General features: G+C 44.9%; 2 protein-coding genes across 9 annotated transcripts in view; one reads left to right on the top strand and one right to left on the bottom strand.

Annotated features, from left to right (window-relative positions):
- The window catches only part of pex3 (peroxisomal biogenesis factor 3), a 31590-nt gene extending 22002 nt beyond the window's left edge, over window positions 1–9588 (bottom strand). The window contains exons 1-2 of one of the 5 annotated variants that reach the window (XM_048536168.2): window positions 9342–9588; window positions 6175–6306 (exon numbers count right to left, since the gene is read on the bottom strand). In XM_048536168.2, coding sequence (XP_048392125.2) covers window positions 6175–6181 — 7 coding nt within the window. In that variant the 5' untranslated portion in view covers window positions 6182–6306; window positions 9342–9588. Of the gene's footprint in view, window positions 1–6174; window positions 6307–7893; window positions 8019–8792; window positions 9156–9341 lie in introns of those variants that run through there. The other 4 variants (XM_059648755.1, XM_059648756.1, XM_048536167.2 and 1 more) reach the window with 4 other exon arrangements.
- adat2 (adenosine deaminase tRNA specific 2) overlaps window positions 8680–16228 on the top strand; it is a 31630-nt gene continuing 24081 nt past the window's right edge. For 2 of the 4 annotated variants that reach the window (XR_007248116.2, XM_048536170.2), the window contains exon 1: window positions 9461–9608. Coding sequence is in view for 2 of the 4 variants with exons in the window: in XM_048536170.2 (XP_048392127.1) it covers window positions 9534–9608 (75 nt within the window). In the remaining 2 variants the exon portion in view is untranslated. Of the gene's footprint in view, window positions 8997–9444; window positions 9609–16228 lie in introns of those variants that run through there. The other 2 variants (XM_048536172.2, XM_048536171.2) reach the window with 2 other exon arrangements.

Genomic DNA, 16228 nt, shown 5'->3' with positions numbered 1-16228 from the left:
CAACTTGAAATTGTCACAGATTGCCTGGGTTTCGCAGTTGAACAATGCCCTAGGAAAAGACTTCAATTTGTCAAAGAAGTTTCATTCATAGAAAATTAACTTCAGAAGCAATGGCGAGACAAATTATAAATGTTAGACAAGACAAATGATTACATCTCTATTTTATTACTTCTTTATACTTAAAAGCTACTGGCTTATTATGAAAATACAGAGAGATCAACCAAGAGGGGAAGAAAAGTATTAAAGGAATTCTAGTGTCAAACAAAAAAAAGTATGACTAGCATAACACTGGAGCTATCATGAATTTAGCTACAAGTAGAGAGAAGTAGAGATGTTCATCTTCTCTATTAGGATAGCAAATGTGGTTCCCCTGTTCGAGAAGGGGAGTAGAGACAACCCTGGTAATTATAGACCAGTGAGCCTTACCTCAGTTGTTGGAAAAGGTTCTAAGGGATAGGATTTATAATCATCGAGAAAAGAATAAATTGATTAGGGATAGTCAGCACGGTTTTGTGAAGGGAAGGTCGTGCCTCACAAACCTTATTGAGTTCTTTGAGAAGGTGACCAAACAGGTAGATGAGAGTAAACCGGTTGATGTGGTGTATATGGATTTCAGCAAGGCGTTCGATAAGGTTCCCCACAGTAGGCTATTGTACAAAATGCAGAGGAATGGAATTGTGGGAGATATAGCAGTTTAGATCTGAAATTGGCTTGCTGAAAGAAGACAGAGGGTGGTAGTTGATGGGAAATGTTCATCCTGGAGACCAGTTACTAGTGGTGTACCACAAGGGTCGGTGTTGGGTCCACTGCTGTGTATAAATGACCTGGATGAGGGCGTAGAAGGATGGGTTAATAAATTTGCAGACGACACTAAGGTCGGTGGAGTTGTGAATAGTGATGAAGGATGCTGTAGGTTGCAGAGACATAGATAAGCTGCAGAGCTGGGCTGAGAGGTGGCAAATGGAGTTTAATGCAGACAAGTGTGAGGTGATGCACTTTGGTAGGAGTAACCAGAAGGCAAAGTACAGGGCTAATGGTAAGATTCTTAGTAGTGTAGATGAGCAGAGAGATCTCGGTGTCAATGTACACAGATCCTTGAAAGTTGCCACCCAGGTTGACAGGGCTGTTAAGAAGGCATACAGTGTTTTAGCTTTTATTAGTAGAGGGATTGACTTCTGGAACCATGAGGTTATGGTGAAGCTGTACAAAACTCTGGTGCGGCCGCACTTGGAGTATTGTGTACAGTTCTGATCACCGCATTATAAGGAGGATGTGGAAGCTTTGGAAAGGGTGCAGAGGAGATTTACCAGGATGTTGCCTGGTATGGAGGGAAGGTCTTATGAGGAAAGGCTGAGGGACTTGAGGCTGTTTTCATTAGAGAGAAGGTTGAGAGGTGACTTAATTGAAACATATAAAATAATCAGAGGGGTAGATAGGGTGGATAGCGAGAGCCTTTTTCTTAGGATGGTGACAGCGAGCACAAGGGGGCATAGCTTTAAATTGAGGGGTGAAAGATATAGGACAGATGTCAGAGGTAGTTTCTTTACTCAGAGAGTATTAAGGGAATGGAATGCTTTGCCTGCAACGGTAGTAGATTCACCAACTTTAGGTACATTTAAGTTGTCATTGGATAAATATATGGACGTACATGGAATAGTGTAGATTAGACGGGCTTGAGATCAGTATGACAGGTCGGCACAACATCGAGGGCCGAAGGGCTTGTAATGTTCTATGTTCTATGTTCTATATTATTATTACAGGTTATGTCGGCAGTGGTTTAAGAACGTCTACCACCATCTTGGACAAAATGCCAACTTCACCAGCAATGCTCGCATCCTCAAATTGAATCTGTGCCTAAAAAAATTTTCGCCACTTTTTTGGAAGCCCTGTTTTTTGCCTGGTGCTAGCAACTTCTATGTGAGCCTTCCTCTGAATGTGGGCAGGCTATCTGTGCACACAGAGTGAGGTGGAAGGAAGGAACTGGCCAAAGTCTAGCCCTATTGCATTCAAAGCGCTCAAAGAGACCTTGGGGTGCAGGTTCATAGATCCTTGAAGGTGGAGTCGCAGGCAGACAGAGTGGTGAAGGAGGCATTTGGTACATTTGCCTTCGTTGGTCAGCGCACTGAGCATAGGAGTTAGGAGGTCATGTTGCGGCTGCACTGGGCATTGGCTAGGCCGCTTTTGGAATACTGTGTACAATTCTGGCCTCCCTGCTATAGAAAAGTTGTTGTGAAACTTGCAAAAGTTTGGAAAAGATTTACAGGGATGTTGTTGCAGTTGGAGGGTTTGAGTTACAGTGTCGAAAGCTGAGGAATGACCTCATAGAAGTTTATAAAAACATGAGGGGTGTGGATAGGGTGAACAGCCCATGGTAGGGGAGTACAGAACTACAAGGCATGGGTTTAAGGCAACAGGGGAAAAATTTAAAAAGGAACCTAAGGAGCAACTTTTTCATGTAAATGACAGTGCACATATGGAACGAGTTGCCAGAGGAAGTGGTGGAGGCTGGTACAATTACAACATTTAAAAGGCATCTGGATTAATGCATGAACAGGAAGGGTTTAAGAGGGATATGTGAATTTGGGATATCTGGTAAACATGGAAGAGTTAGTCTGAAGGGTCAGTTTCTGTGCTATACATCTCAATGATCCCATAAATGCATTTCCTAGCAGGGTCTAATGGATGGTGATCAGAAGCTTTCTAAAAGAAACCCGATAGTCACCTGAAAAAATAGAGAAAAACTCCAGCAGGGTCAAATGGAAAGAAATGAACAGAAACAGCTGCCACAGACTGGATGAACTAAAAGGCCTCCTCAACGCTACAGCATTCTGTGGTCTTCTACAGTTATAGGTGCGCGCAGGACCATTTTCCATAAATTGCAAAACATTGCCAGTTTCTACAACTCAATTTGCCACTGCTAGGATCTTTTGCACTTGCACTGCTCAGATACTCTCCGGATAAACTCACTGACTGCAGAGATACTATGGTTCTATGGTACCCAGCTTTGCATGGAAAATATTCAGTTGGTTATTATCAATTAACAAAAAAAATTACAGAAGGCATAAAATCTATTTTTTCTCTTATTCTTTCTTGGGATGTGGGTGTCACAGCATGGCCAGCATATATTGCCCTTCTTTAATTGTTCACCACCTGCTAAGGTGGGGTTCAAACTTGTGTGCCCAGAATATTAGTTGGGCATTGTGATTTCTAGTTAAATGTCATTGCCACTATGTCAGCACTTCCCCTTATGTACACCAGACTGTGTAAGGATGGCCAAATTCCTTCCCTAGAGTGCATTACTGGGCCACATAGGGTTTTTACAACAATTTTTGCTAGTTGTCATGATCACCATCACTGAGACTGGCTTGCAGTTCCAGATTTATTAATTGAATTTAAATTCCACCAGCTGCCAAGCTGATGGGATTTGAACCTATGTTATTAGACCAGGTTTCTGAATTACTAGTTTAGTGACAATATTACTTCACCACCTTCTTTTCACTTAAAATATTCTAAGATTTTAAATGTTCCTAAAATATACTAATGACAACACACCTAGTGCCCGATGCTATCGTCATTCAGACTTCACATTTTGTTTCTGGTATAAAATGACTTTTTAACACTGCCCATTTCTGAGTTGCAGTCTGATCTTAACAAGCGCATTCTAATAGGCAAGCTCTTCTGGTCAAACAATTTAAGCTTGTTCAATTAACCTCAACGTTAACGGAGTCAAAGGAAAACAAATGTAACCTAGTGGAATAATAAATATGTATCAAATAATATAAAATTGCTGACCCAAAAGAACATTTGATTGATGGTAATACACACAGATTTCTATCACTGGGACAAGGTTCCTTTACATATCTCTCAATAACTAAGTAAATCACATCCAAACTCAGCTGAAATCTGTATTGTTAAGATGCCTGACTTAAGACATTTAAAGTGCCCCATAACATAAAAAATAGGAGACCATTCAGCCCCTTGAGCCTGCTCTGCCATTTAACACAATCATGGTTGATCTCATCTCAGCCTCAACTCCACTTTCCTGCCTGGTCACCATAACCCTTCAACTCGTTTCTGATTAAAAATGCACTCATGTCCCAGCACCCACCACATTCTGCAGTAGTGAATTCCACAGATTCACGATCCTTGAGAAAAGTCTTTCCTCATCTCTGTTTTAAATCTGCTACCCCTTATCCTCAAATTATGACCTCTTGTTCTAGACTGCCCCCACATGAGGAAACATCCTTTCGATGTCTACTTTGTCAATCCCTTTAGCATTATATATTTCAACTAGAGCTCCTTTCATAAGAGAGTACAGGCCTAAACTGCTCAATCTCTCTTCATAAGGCAAACCCCTGATCTCCAGCATCAATCTATTGAACCTTCTCTGAGCTATCTCCACTGCAATTACATCCCTTCTCTTGTACCACTTGACTGTTTCCAAGTCTTGGTGTTTGGTAACATCAAAATAAAAGTCCACCATCACTTGCCTTCCAACATCCTGGCATGAAACAATGAAAATACAGACGTTGCTAATTTGTACTCAAGCTTCCTGTTCTCATGCAAGGGAAAGTTTTCCACCTGAGTGCATGTATGCCTATATACTGACAACGAAACCAACAGTTAAAATAGAGATAATGGGAACTGCAGATGCTGGAGAATCCAAGACAACAAAGTGTGAAGCTGGATGAACACAGTAGGCCAAGCAGCATCTTAGGAGCAGGAAAGCTGACGTTTCGGGCCAAGACCCTTCGTCAGAAAAGGGGGAGGGATAGAGCATTCTGAAATAAATAGAGAGACAGGGGGAGGCAGATCGAAGATGGATAGAGGAGAAGATAGGTGGAGGGGAGACAGACAAGTTAAAGAGGCGGGGATGGAACCAGTAGAGGGGAGTGCAGGTGGGGAGGGAGGGAGGGGATAGGTCAGTCTGGGGAGGATGGACAGGTCAAGGGGGCGGGATGAGGATGGCAGGTAGGAGATGATAGATGAGAGGAAGAACAGGTTAGGGAGGCGGGGACGAGCTGGGCTGGTTTTGGGATGCAGTGGGGAGAGGGGAGATTTTGAAGCTTCTGAAATCCACATTGATACTATTGGGCTGCAGGGTTCCCAAGCGGAATATGAGTTGCTGTTCCTGCAACCTATGGGTGGCATCATTGTGGCACTGCAGGAGACCCAGGATGGACATGTCATCTAAGGAACTGGAGAGGGAGTTGAAATGGTTCACAACTGGGAGGTGCAGTTGTTTATTGCGAACTGAGCGGAGGTGTTCTGCAAAGCGGTCCCCAAGCCTCTGCTTGGTTTCCCCAATGTAGAGGAAGCCACACTGGGTACAATGGATACAGCATACCACATTGACAGATGTGCAGGTGAACATCTGCTTGATGTGGAAGGTCATCTTGGGGCCTGGGATGGGGGTGAGGGAGGTGGTGTGGGGGCAAGTGTAGCAACCTTCAAAATCTCCCCTCCCGCTACTAAATCCCAAAACCAACCCAGCCCGTCCCCGCCTCCCTAACCTGTTCCTCCTCTCACCTATCCCCTCCTCCCACCTCAAGCCACACCCTCATCTCCTACCTACTGACCGCATCCCGCCCCCTTGACCTGTCTGCCCTCCACAGACTGACCTATTCCCTCATGACTTCCCCACCTGCACTCATCTCTACTGGCTTCATCCCTGCCGCTTTAACTGTCTCCTCTCCACCTATCTTGTCCTCTATCCATCTTCGAACTGCCTCCCCCTCTCCCTTTTCTGATGAAGGATCTACACCTGAAACATCAGCTTTTGTGCTCCTAAGATGCTGCTTGGCCTGTTCATCCAGCTCCACACTTTGTTGTCTCGAGTTAAAACAGAAGGATCTTTACTCCACATCTGGCCTGTGTTTTGCCTGATGTCAGAGCACTTGAAACCGACAACTGGTGTGTGGAATAGAAAAATGCTGTATTTCTCTTCTTGGATCTCCAATGATAAATCATCTGCAGATATTATCCAAATGCAAATTTAGGCAGTTTGCCACTCTTGAGAATCTCATGCCTCCAGAACATCATTCCACTAGGAAGCTGCTTTCTTTCCTGAAACCTGGGAGCAGTTACATGGGACTGCTTCGACACTGCGTAGTCATCATATTTTCCTTCAGGTACCAAGAATGATTTTTCTGACGATGGCAGATGTATGTTTACCCGTCATGTTACAAGTCCGTTGGTTACTCTCAAAATGGTACTGCCGTCGTGCCTGTGCGATGTACTCAGCTGCTTCACGCTCCTGTAGATCCCGCAGCTTCTTTTGGGCATACTTCCCCAGCAAGTACACACCTAGAAGTGAAATAAATCAATGGACATTTTGTTAGACTCCAAGTCTGCGGAACAACGAGCCAGCTCGGCGAGGCAACCAACCACAACATTTTGTTTGACTATATGGTCAATGGAAAAAGCACATTTTCTGGTCATTAATAAACACATAAAAGCAACCACACTTTAAAAATACTTAATCAGCTGTGACAGACTTTAGTGTGTGCAGAATTTTGCTGTTTTGATCCACCAGCTGCAAAAGAAATGGATTAAAGGGGCAACAATGCAAAGCAAAAAGCTACTAAAAAGATGCTGAGAAGATGTGTATTTGAACTCCTTGTGATGTTTTACTATATGAAAAGACATTTAAAAATATGCTACTGTCTCTGTTGATAAAATAATTTTGTATTTGATTACTCAGCATTTCTCATCCCTCCACTTTTGTCAGTATTCATTAAAAAAGCCTGACTGTGTTAGTTCCAATGGATCAACCTGCCTTTCTGTTTCTGTTGCCATTTGATCTGGCATAATATTTAACAGTAATAGTTGGGGAGGTCTTCACATCTGAGGGGGGGGGGGGGGGAGGGGTGGTGGTGGCGGTGTTTGTAGGATTCTCAGGTTAACATTTCCTCTGAAAGACATCAGTTTCTATATTGCAGCATTACCATAGTCCTGATAAAACAGCAATTTCTACATCCAGGGCTGAGGAGATCCCTGGGGAGAGGTTCTGTCTGACTGCTAGCCAATCTTCTCTGGTCTCTTCCTTATCCCAAGCCGACGATTCAGATTACACTGATATGCTTGATGCATTCTCTGATACATAGGCACTGCAAGTCTTCCGTTAAATAAGAATAATAAAATCGCACTTTAAGTTGGGACAGTTTCTTCTAAATCATCATAGCTTGACTGTTTATTTTGTCAAGTTTTGAATACATGAAATTTTTCTCCTGAGGATGAAGAAGGTGAAGGGGAGAAATTATTCAAAATAGTGAGGGGCTTTGATAGATCAAGTAGGATAAAGCAATTTTCTCTTAAGTAGATCAGCCATAGATTTTAAATTATTGGCAAAAGAACGGATGAAGACATTTTTTCAGCGAAAGTTGTTAAGATTGGAATGTGTGCCCTGAACGGGTGATGAAACAAGATTACACTGCAACTTTCAGAAGACAACTGGACATATCCTTGAAGAGAACTAGTCTCCACAATCAGAAAATGGTGGTGAGCAAGTAAAATATCCCAGTACAAACACACAAGGCGGATTATTCTTTTGTGCTGCAAGATGCTATCAATTGGTAAAGTGGGGCCTGATCATGTAAATCTATAACAAAAACAGAAATGACTGGAAAGGCTCAGCTGATCTGGCAGCAACCTTGGACAGAAATCAGAATTAATGTTTCCGGTTCAGTGACCCTAGAACTGACTGAGTCAGGTTACTGAACCCAAAACATTAACTCAGATTTCTCTTCATAGATGCTGCCAGATCTGCTCAGCCTTTCCAGCAACTTGTTTTTGTTTCTGAATTACAGCATGCGCAGTTCTTTCAGTTTTTAATCCTGTAAAATCGATTTTTTTTTTGGAATAGTACTGTGTCCTGAGGAGTAACACTCTCACCTCCGAGATAAAAGACAGTCGATTAAAGTACCACTCTGGCAATTAAGCACAAAAACCAGACTGACACGGTACAGAAGGAGTTCTGCAGCCACAGCAACAGTCTTTGGGGTGGGGTGTGCTCAAATCAAGGCAGAGCGAAAGAAGCTGCAGCAGTATTTCAAAGCTGGGAAGGAGAGTTCTCCCTGGCCTCCTGTGCTGACAGCTATCCCTACATCAAGACCGACGAAATGGAGGAGCAAACAACTGCTGATCGTGGAATCTGTACTGAAAACAACAAGTATTGGAGACCACAGCGGGTCAGGAGAGAGAACAAGCCAACATTTCAGGTCCAGACGACTCTTCGTCGGATGCTGACTGTGATTTTGTGCGCTCTTCACCTTCACTGCAGGAGCGGGGCGAATTCCTGAAGAAGAGTCGTACTGGCGAGGAGGGCGACTGGACACGTGAACTCTGCCCCTCTCCGGCAGAACGGACTCTTGTAACTTCAAACAGCGTTGATCGCGTCCAGCGTGCGCTGTCGGGTGCGGCGTACCCCGCACGTCTCACTCCGTCTGAGCCCTTTTTGTTTTTGAACCCACCCTGCAACCCGCGCGCCGCCGCCGCCGCTCGGGACAGATCCGCCGCAAACAAGACTTTTCACTGTACTCAGATGCGCGCCACAATAAATCAAATCGTATCAGCTTTCCCCTTTTCCTGGCAAAGCAGCGCGTGGCGGCCGCGGCTGCGTGTGTCGCGCCGACTGAGCCTGCGCATTCGGCTGCATCTTGCCGGGGGGGGGACGGGGAAGGCGATATGTAAATGAAATATATCTCCCGGAGCGCAACGGACGCGTATCCGGCTCCCCAACCCCGCCGTTCGGTTTCGCGCAAACCGGGCCCGGAGAGACGAGCGGCCTTTACCTCCCACGAAGGCTCCGGTGAAGAGGAATTTCTTTTTGTGGCGTTTGATGAAGCTCCAGAGGGACCGCAGCATCTCGGCGGCGGCTCCCGGGGAAGCCTGTGCACCGAGGCCAAGGGAGCGGGGCGGAGGGTGTAATACCCGGGACGAGCCGGGCCCTTCGATTCTGTTTGAACCCGGGGCCTAGGATCCGGAGCCTGCCCCAGGTCGGTTGGGGGAAGAAATCCGGCTCCGGGTTTTCCCCGCCTGTCACAAACCCCTCGATAATTAGGAGGAGGTTCGGCGGGGGGAAATGGTTTGGAAGAGGATTGGTGTTTTATTGGAGATAAATGGCCGGCCGGTGGGCGGGGGGGAGGTGGAGGTTGTGGTGGGATTTGAAGCGCCCGCCGCTCCCGAGTCACCGCCTTCTCGATCCGGCTCCGGGCTTTGCCGCCTCCCCAGTTCTCACCGATCCCCTTCCCCCCGAGCCCCTAGCAACAACAACCCGCGCCGCCCGTTCCGCCCACCTCCCCCCCCTCAAAAAACAAACAAACAAACAAACAAACACCAACACTGGACTTGTCACACCTCCACCTTCCAGCGTTTTATTTTCCAACCTCCCCGCCGCTGCCTGTGTGAGTCCCTCCTCTTGGGGTCGTTTGTGTGTGTTTTATTAAACACTTCCAGGCTTGACCGGAAGGTCCATCCCAGAAAGGGGCTCCGGGTGGGTACTTGCCCAGCAGGAGGCTGAGCCCGAGCCCGTCATGGGGGAGGGAGGAGGATTCAGGCCGCCAGAGCAACACGAGCGAGAGCAGTGGATGGAGACGGCGCTCAGCATGGTGAGACGGGGGGGGTGCTGGGGGTGAGTTTCCAAGGATGTTGCGCGCAATGACGGGACTGTCACGAGGAGCAGTTGATGAATCTGGATCTGTGCTCAGTGGAGTTTAGAAGGATGTGGGGAGGTTGATCTCATTGAAACTTACAGAATACTGAAAGGCCTGGATAGAGTGGATGTGGAGGTGGTGTTTCAGTTAGTAGGAGAGACCAGGACCCAGGGGCACAGCCTTGATTGTCAGGACAACCTGAACTGAGATGGGTTAGGGTTAGTAACCCTAACCCTAATGCATCCCTAAACCAGCCCAGTTCGTCCCCTCCCCCCCCCGCATCCCAAAACCAGCCCAGCTCTCCCCCCCCCCCCCCCGCATCCCAAAACCAGTCCAACCTGTCTCTGCCTCCCTAACCTGTTCTTCCTCTCACCCATCCCTTCCTCCCACCCCAAGCCGCACCCCCATCTACCTACTAACCTCATCCCACCTCCTTGACCTGTCCGTCTTCCCTGGACTGACCTATCCCCTCCCTACCTCCCCACCTGTACTCTCCTCTCCACCTATCTTCTTTTCTCTCCATCTTTGGTCCGCCTCCCCCTCTCTCCCTACTTATTCCAGAACCCTCTCCCCATCCCCCTCTCTGATGAAGGGTCTGGGCCCGAAACGTCAGCTTTTGTGCTCCTGAGATGCTGCTGGACCTGCTGTGTTCATCCAGCCTCACATTTTATTATCTGAGATGAGAGGGAATTTCTTCAGACAGAAGGTGGTGAATCTGTGGAACTCATTGCCACAGAAGGTTGTGGAAACCAAGTCATTGAGTGTATTTAATGCAGAGATGGATCGGCCTATGATTGGTAAAGGAATCAAGGATTCCACAGAGAAGGCAGGAGAATAGGGTTGTGAAACCTATCAGGCATGATCAATGGTGGAGCAGGTTTAATGGGCTGAATGGCCTGTTCTAATCTTGCATGTTAGTTTAAAATTTTGGCAAAGATCTGTAGCTCAGGTTGCAGTGAGATTGTTGACTTGCTTACCGAGTTGGCTGGTTCTCATTCAGACCTTTCGTCGCCATGTTAGGTGGCATCATCAGTGGAGCCTCTGATGAAGCGATGTTATTCTACTCCGCTTGGAATGTGAACTGTTATGTTCAGTTGCGTCATTTCCGGTTTTGATCTGTATGGGTTTGTATGTGGGGTCCAATCCCAAATGTTCGTTGATTGCAACCATGGTTCTCCACCCGTAATGCAATCAACAAACATATTGAATTGGACACCATATACAAACCCATACAGAATCAAACCGGCAATGATGCTACTCACTATAATGGACTGTTGAGTATAAATTCCAAGTGGAGTAGAAAATGTCGCTCCACTGATGATATTGCTTTGCATGGTGATGAAACGTCTGAACGAGAACAAGACAGCTTGGCGTGCAACTCAACAATCTCTCTTGCATGTTTGTGTTATGGATGGGAGGGTAGAACAGTACAGCACAGTACGGGCCCTTTGGCTCACAATGTTGTGCTGAATTTTTACCCTAAACCTAAGGTCTATTTAACCTCCATTCCTACCTTACACTAACATCCATATGCCTATCTAATAGCTGCTTAAATGCCCCTAATGAGGCCAACTTCACTACCCTCTCCAGCAATGTATTCCACGCCCCTACCACTCTCTGGATAAAAAACCTACCTCTGACGTCTCCCCTATATCTACCTCCACTCACTTTAAAACTATGCCCCCTCGTAATAGCTACCTCCACCCGAGGAAAAAGTCTCTGGCTGTCCACTCTATCTATACCTCTGATCATTTTGTACACCAAATCAAGTCACCTCTCATCCTTTGTGGTTCTAAAGGGAAAAGCCCGAGCGCTCTCATCCTTTCATTGTAAGACCTTCCCTCCATTCAAGGTAACATCCTGATAAATCTCCTCTGGACCTTTTCCAACGCTTCCACATCTTTCCTGTAATGTGGTGACCAGAACTGGACACAATATTCCAGATGTAGCCGAACCAGGGTTTTGTACAGCTGGGGCATATCTTCACGGCTGTTGAACTCAATCCCTCTGTTAATAAAAGCTAACACACCATACGCCTTCTGAACAACTCTATCCACCTGGGTGGCACCTTTCAGGGAACTGTGGACATGAACACCAAGATCCCTTTGCTCCTCCACACTGCCAAGAATCTTGCTGTTAACCCTGTATTTTGCTTTCAAATTTGTCCTTCCAAAATGAATCACCTCACGCTTTTCGGGGTTAAACTCCATCTGCCACTTTTCAGTCCTGCTCTGCAACGTATCAATGTCCCTTTGTAACCTAGAACAGCCATCTGCACGATCTACAACTCGACCCACCTTGGCATTGTACGCGAACTTACTAATCCACCCTTCTACTCCTACATCCAAATCATTTACAAAAATCACAAATAGAAGAGGACCCAGAACAAATCCTTGTGGTACACCACTCTTAACTGAGCACCATGTTGAATATGTTCCGTCCACTATCACCCTTTGTCTTCTAAGGGTCAGCCAATTCTGAATCCCATCTGCCACATTTCCCCCTAACCCATGCCTCCTTACCTTCTGCATGAGCCTATCATGGGGAACCTTGTCAAAGGCCTTACTTAAATTCATGTATACCGCATCCACTGCTCTACCTTCGTCCACCTGTTTGATGACACTTCAAAGAATTCAGTAAGGTTTGTGAAGCATGATCTACCCCTCACAAATTGATGCTGACTATCACAAATCAACCTGTGCCTATTCAAATGATCATGAATTCTATCTCTTGGAGCCCTTTCCAATAATTTGCCCACCACTGAAGTAAGACTGACTGGCCTGTAATTTTCGGGGTTATCGTATTCCCATTTTTGAACAAGGGAATGACGTTTGCCACTCTCCAATCCTCCGGCACCATACCCATGGACAGTGAGGACAAAAGGGTCATCGTCAAAGGCCCTGCAGTCTCTACCCTCACTTCCCATAGAATCCTTGGACAAATCCCATCTGGCCCCGGGGACTCATATCTTCAAGTTCGTCAAAATTCGTAGTACATCTTCCTTACTAACGTCCACTTCCTCTAGCCTACCAGCCTGTTTCATGCTGTCCTCCCCTACAACTAGGCCCCTCTCAGTTGTGAATACCGAAGAAAATAATTCATTAAGGACCTCTCCTACCTCTTTAGACTTCGTACACACATTCCCTTTACAATCCTGGATCAGCCCTACCCTTTCTCTGGTCATTCTCTTATTCCTCACACACATGTGAAAAGCCTTGGGGTTTTCTTTGATCCTATCTGCCAAGGTTTTCTCATGCCTTCTTATAGCTCTCCTAATCCCTTTCTTCAGCTCCTTCCTGGTTAACTTGCCTCCCTCTAGAGCCTTTTACAATCCTTGTTTCCTAAACCTTATATAAGCATATTTCTTCCTCTTAACTAGTTGTTCAACCTCTCTTGAGAACCAAGGCTCCCTCACTCGATCGCACCTTCTATGCCTGCAGTGTAGTGGAGATGTTGAGAGTCCGGTTGGGGGTTGGAGGGAGGAGAGAGAAGTTTGCTCTCCCAATTTCTTTTCTATGTAAACCCTGCACTTTCTATACCTCGCCAGGGCTTCTTTTTTTTTTCTTGGGCCCTTGGAATCTGCCACCAGTTTAATTTTTGTTTGTTATTCAGATTTGTGCATTCATTGACACTCTGGGTTCTCTGGATTTTGGGTTGCACCCTTCTCCTTTAAAGAACCATTTTTTGCTGTGCACTCTAACTATGAACCTTTTTGAATGACTCCCATTGCTCTGATGTAGATTTTCCTGCAAGTAGCTGCTCCGAGTCCACTTTGGCTAGATCCTGTCTTATATAAACAAAACCCACTCCCCCAATTCTGAACCTTTACTTTCTGTCCATCTTTGTTCTTTTTCCTAATTACCTTCAGCCTTACTGAGTCATGGTCACTAAAATGCTGCCCCACAGAGAGTTTTTCCACTTGCCTGAATTTATTCTTTAAAATTAGATCCAACACTACCCATCTCTTCTTAGACTTTGAGTCCCAGCTTAAAGCTCTTCTGAATGCATGTAAAGAATTCAGACCTTTCTAACCATTCCATACTTGTGTCTATCTGAGTTAATGTTGAGCTATTTGCAATCCCTGAGTATTATTAACCTATTACTTTTACACATTTAGTACTTACTTACATATCTGCTCATCTGTCCCTTCCTGACTGTTTGGAGGTCTTTAGTACACTCCCAGCAATATGATGACCCCCTTTTGTCTTCTAAGTTCTACCCAAGAATGACTTCAGGTGAAGAACGTTACAATACATCATCTCTCTTTACTGCAGTAACTGATAACCCCCTTTTTTGTATATTTTTCTCTGCATCAATGCCACTGTACCTCCACTCTATGTCCCATCCCCTGCCAAATTAGTCTATATACCCGCCAACAGCAGTGGGGCGGGAGATAAACTGTGTTCCTCTATCTCAGCCACAACACCACCAGTATAAATTTTGTTACCATCTGTCTATTGTTCTTCCTCGACGTGTCCCTCGTGCTTCAAAGAAGCCAACCTAAAACAACTGTATGTGCAGATCCCTCTCTATCTGAACTGTTTGTTCTTTAGCACTTCAGCATTTCTGCAGAAGCTTGGTACATGGTTTCTCTGGCTACTGAATGCAGCATACTCCGCACAGCCTCCTAATTACCAAAGGAAAAGAAATAACAAGGAATTTTGCTACTTGTATCCAGCTACAAGTTTGACCTCAAAATTAGCAACCCATTTACTGTCACTGAGATGTTTAAGCTTGAATCATGAAAACCTTATGTTTGACCTCATGGCTGAGTGTAAGTAAAACATTAACCCACACTTTGTGTCGAATTCTGGAAATCAACCCAAATACTCTGAAGTCATCACAAAATTTGAAGGTTTTGTAATAGTACACCAAATTCACCAACTTACCTGCCTTTTGAGCCCAGGTTTCTGCACTTGGTCAGACTGACTATTTACTATATGCACTGCATTACAAATGAATTACAGGTAAACAATTGTGAACTGTTCACATTTAAATCTACTCATTAAAAACTCTAATCCCTGCCTATGTTCTACTAACACCCAGTTACAGACACAGATAAACGAAACATTAATGGTATGGGTGGAGGAAAAGACTGGGGAAGCAGATCAGCCGTCCCTGTTCACGGGGTTTGCTCAGATGATCCTTTTGGCTTGTCAGGACACACTGCTCCTTGATCTTCCTTTTCCATGTACTTTCACTTGCAGGAGGCAGAGGGCAGTTGGTTCACACTTGTAAAGTCTCTGACTTACTGGTTTAAAAATAACGTAGCTTGCAGCAACTGCTGAGTGGGAGTAAACTGGCCTTCTTCAGCCTTAAGGTGGATTTCATTAGAGAGAAGAGGGATAGCTGCGTTCGTTTTGGAGAACCAAATGTTGCATCTTCAAACATTTGTATCCACAAACAGTTTACCTGCCAGAGAACCAATCACGTAGCTGACAGGCAGAAGCCATGTGTCACTGATAACTGGTGACTGTTTGACAGACTGATCAGCTACTTGTGGCCAGTAGAAGTTTTCTGGGGTACACCCCTTAATTCCAGCTCACCTGTAACCAGGCTTAAGTAAAAACCATTTCCAATGAGTGCCCAATAACTCACTTTTAAAAAGCACAGCAGTCATTCAGCAATCCTTTAATTTTTAGATCAGTCCTTTTCCCTCTCAGCGATTGATAAAATAGAAAGATGTGATCTTAACAAAAGTTTCCAGCCTCAAGATACATAGTCTATTATTTGTCTACATTATGGTATTCATATACCACTGTGACAGGATGTTGATCAGGAGAAATCTATTCCAGGGAAATGGAATCTGATTTCCAGAATTTGCAAAACCTGTATACATTAGTGTTTTTTGCCTTTAGCATACCCCTTCAAACGCACGGGTTGAAAGAATGTTCTCGTTGATAGGAGAAAGCTGGGACGATTATAGGGATAGCTGCAGAGTTGATCTTTTAAAGAATGAAGTCTAGGTAAAATATGTCATGTAGTGAATTTGTAGTTTTTGTATAATAATTTGCTGAAAGGTGCAGCATTAATATAAAATTATCATGTGATTTTTGCTAAGATTAGACATATTTGATCGCAATTGCTTGGAAATGTAATTTTCACCGAGTCCAAAGGATTACAATGAAGGTATATTCACTGTAAAATTTAGATTGACATCATGCTTTTATTGGGATCAGCTATGGCATGTCCTATAGGAGTCATATGAAATGAATTGTCAACATAATTTAGTGGTGGGCTTGTGGAATTCATTGCCACGGAGTGCAATGGAGGCCGGGACGTTGGATGCCTTCAAGGCAGAGATCGACAAATTCTTGATCTCACAAGGAATCAAGGGCTACGGGGAGAGTGCAGGGAAGTGGAGTTGAAATGCCCATCAGTCATGATTTAAATGGCAGAGTGGACTTGATGGGCCAAATGGCCTTACTTCCACTCCTATGTCTTATGGTCTTATGTGTTTATTAGTGAGTAATTAAGTTTGGTTTACATTGACAGGTGAAATTACAGCATTAAGTTGAGTGTATGAATCAAAGCCTCAAACACACCTGGCAAGTCATGGGAGTCCCAGGCTTGTG

This window comes from Stegostoma tigrinum, chromosome 9 (genome assembly GCF_030684315.1).
Source record: "Stegostoma tigrinum isolate sSteTig4 chromosome 9, sSteTig4.hap1, whole genome shotgun sequence".
Taxonomy (NCBI): Eukaryota; Metazoa; Chordata; class Chondrichthyes; order Orectolobiformes; family Stegostomatidae; genus Stegostoma; species Stegostoma tigrinum.
Note: the sequence above shows the minus strand (reverse complement) of the source record. Positions and strands in the feature narration are given on the sequence as shown.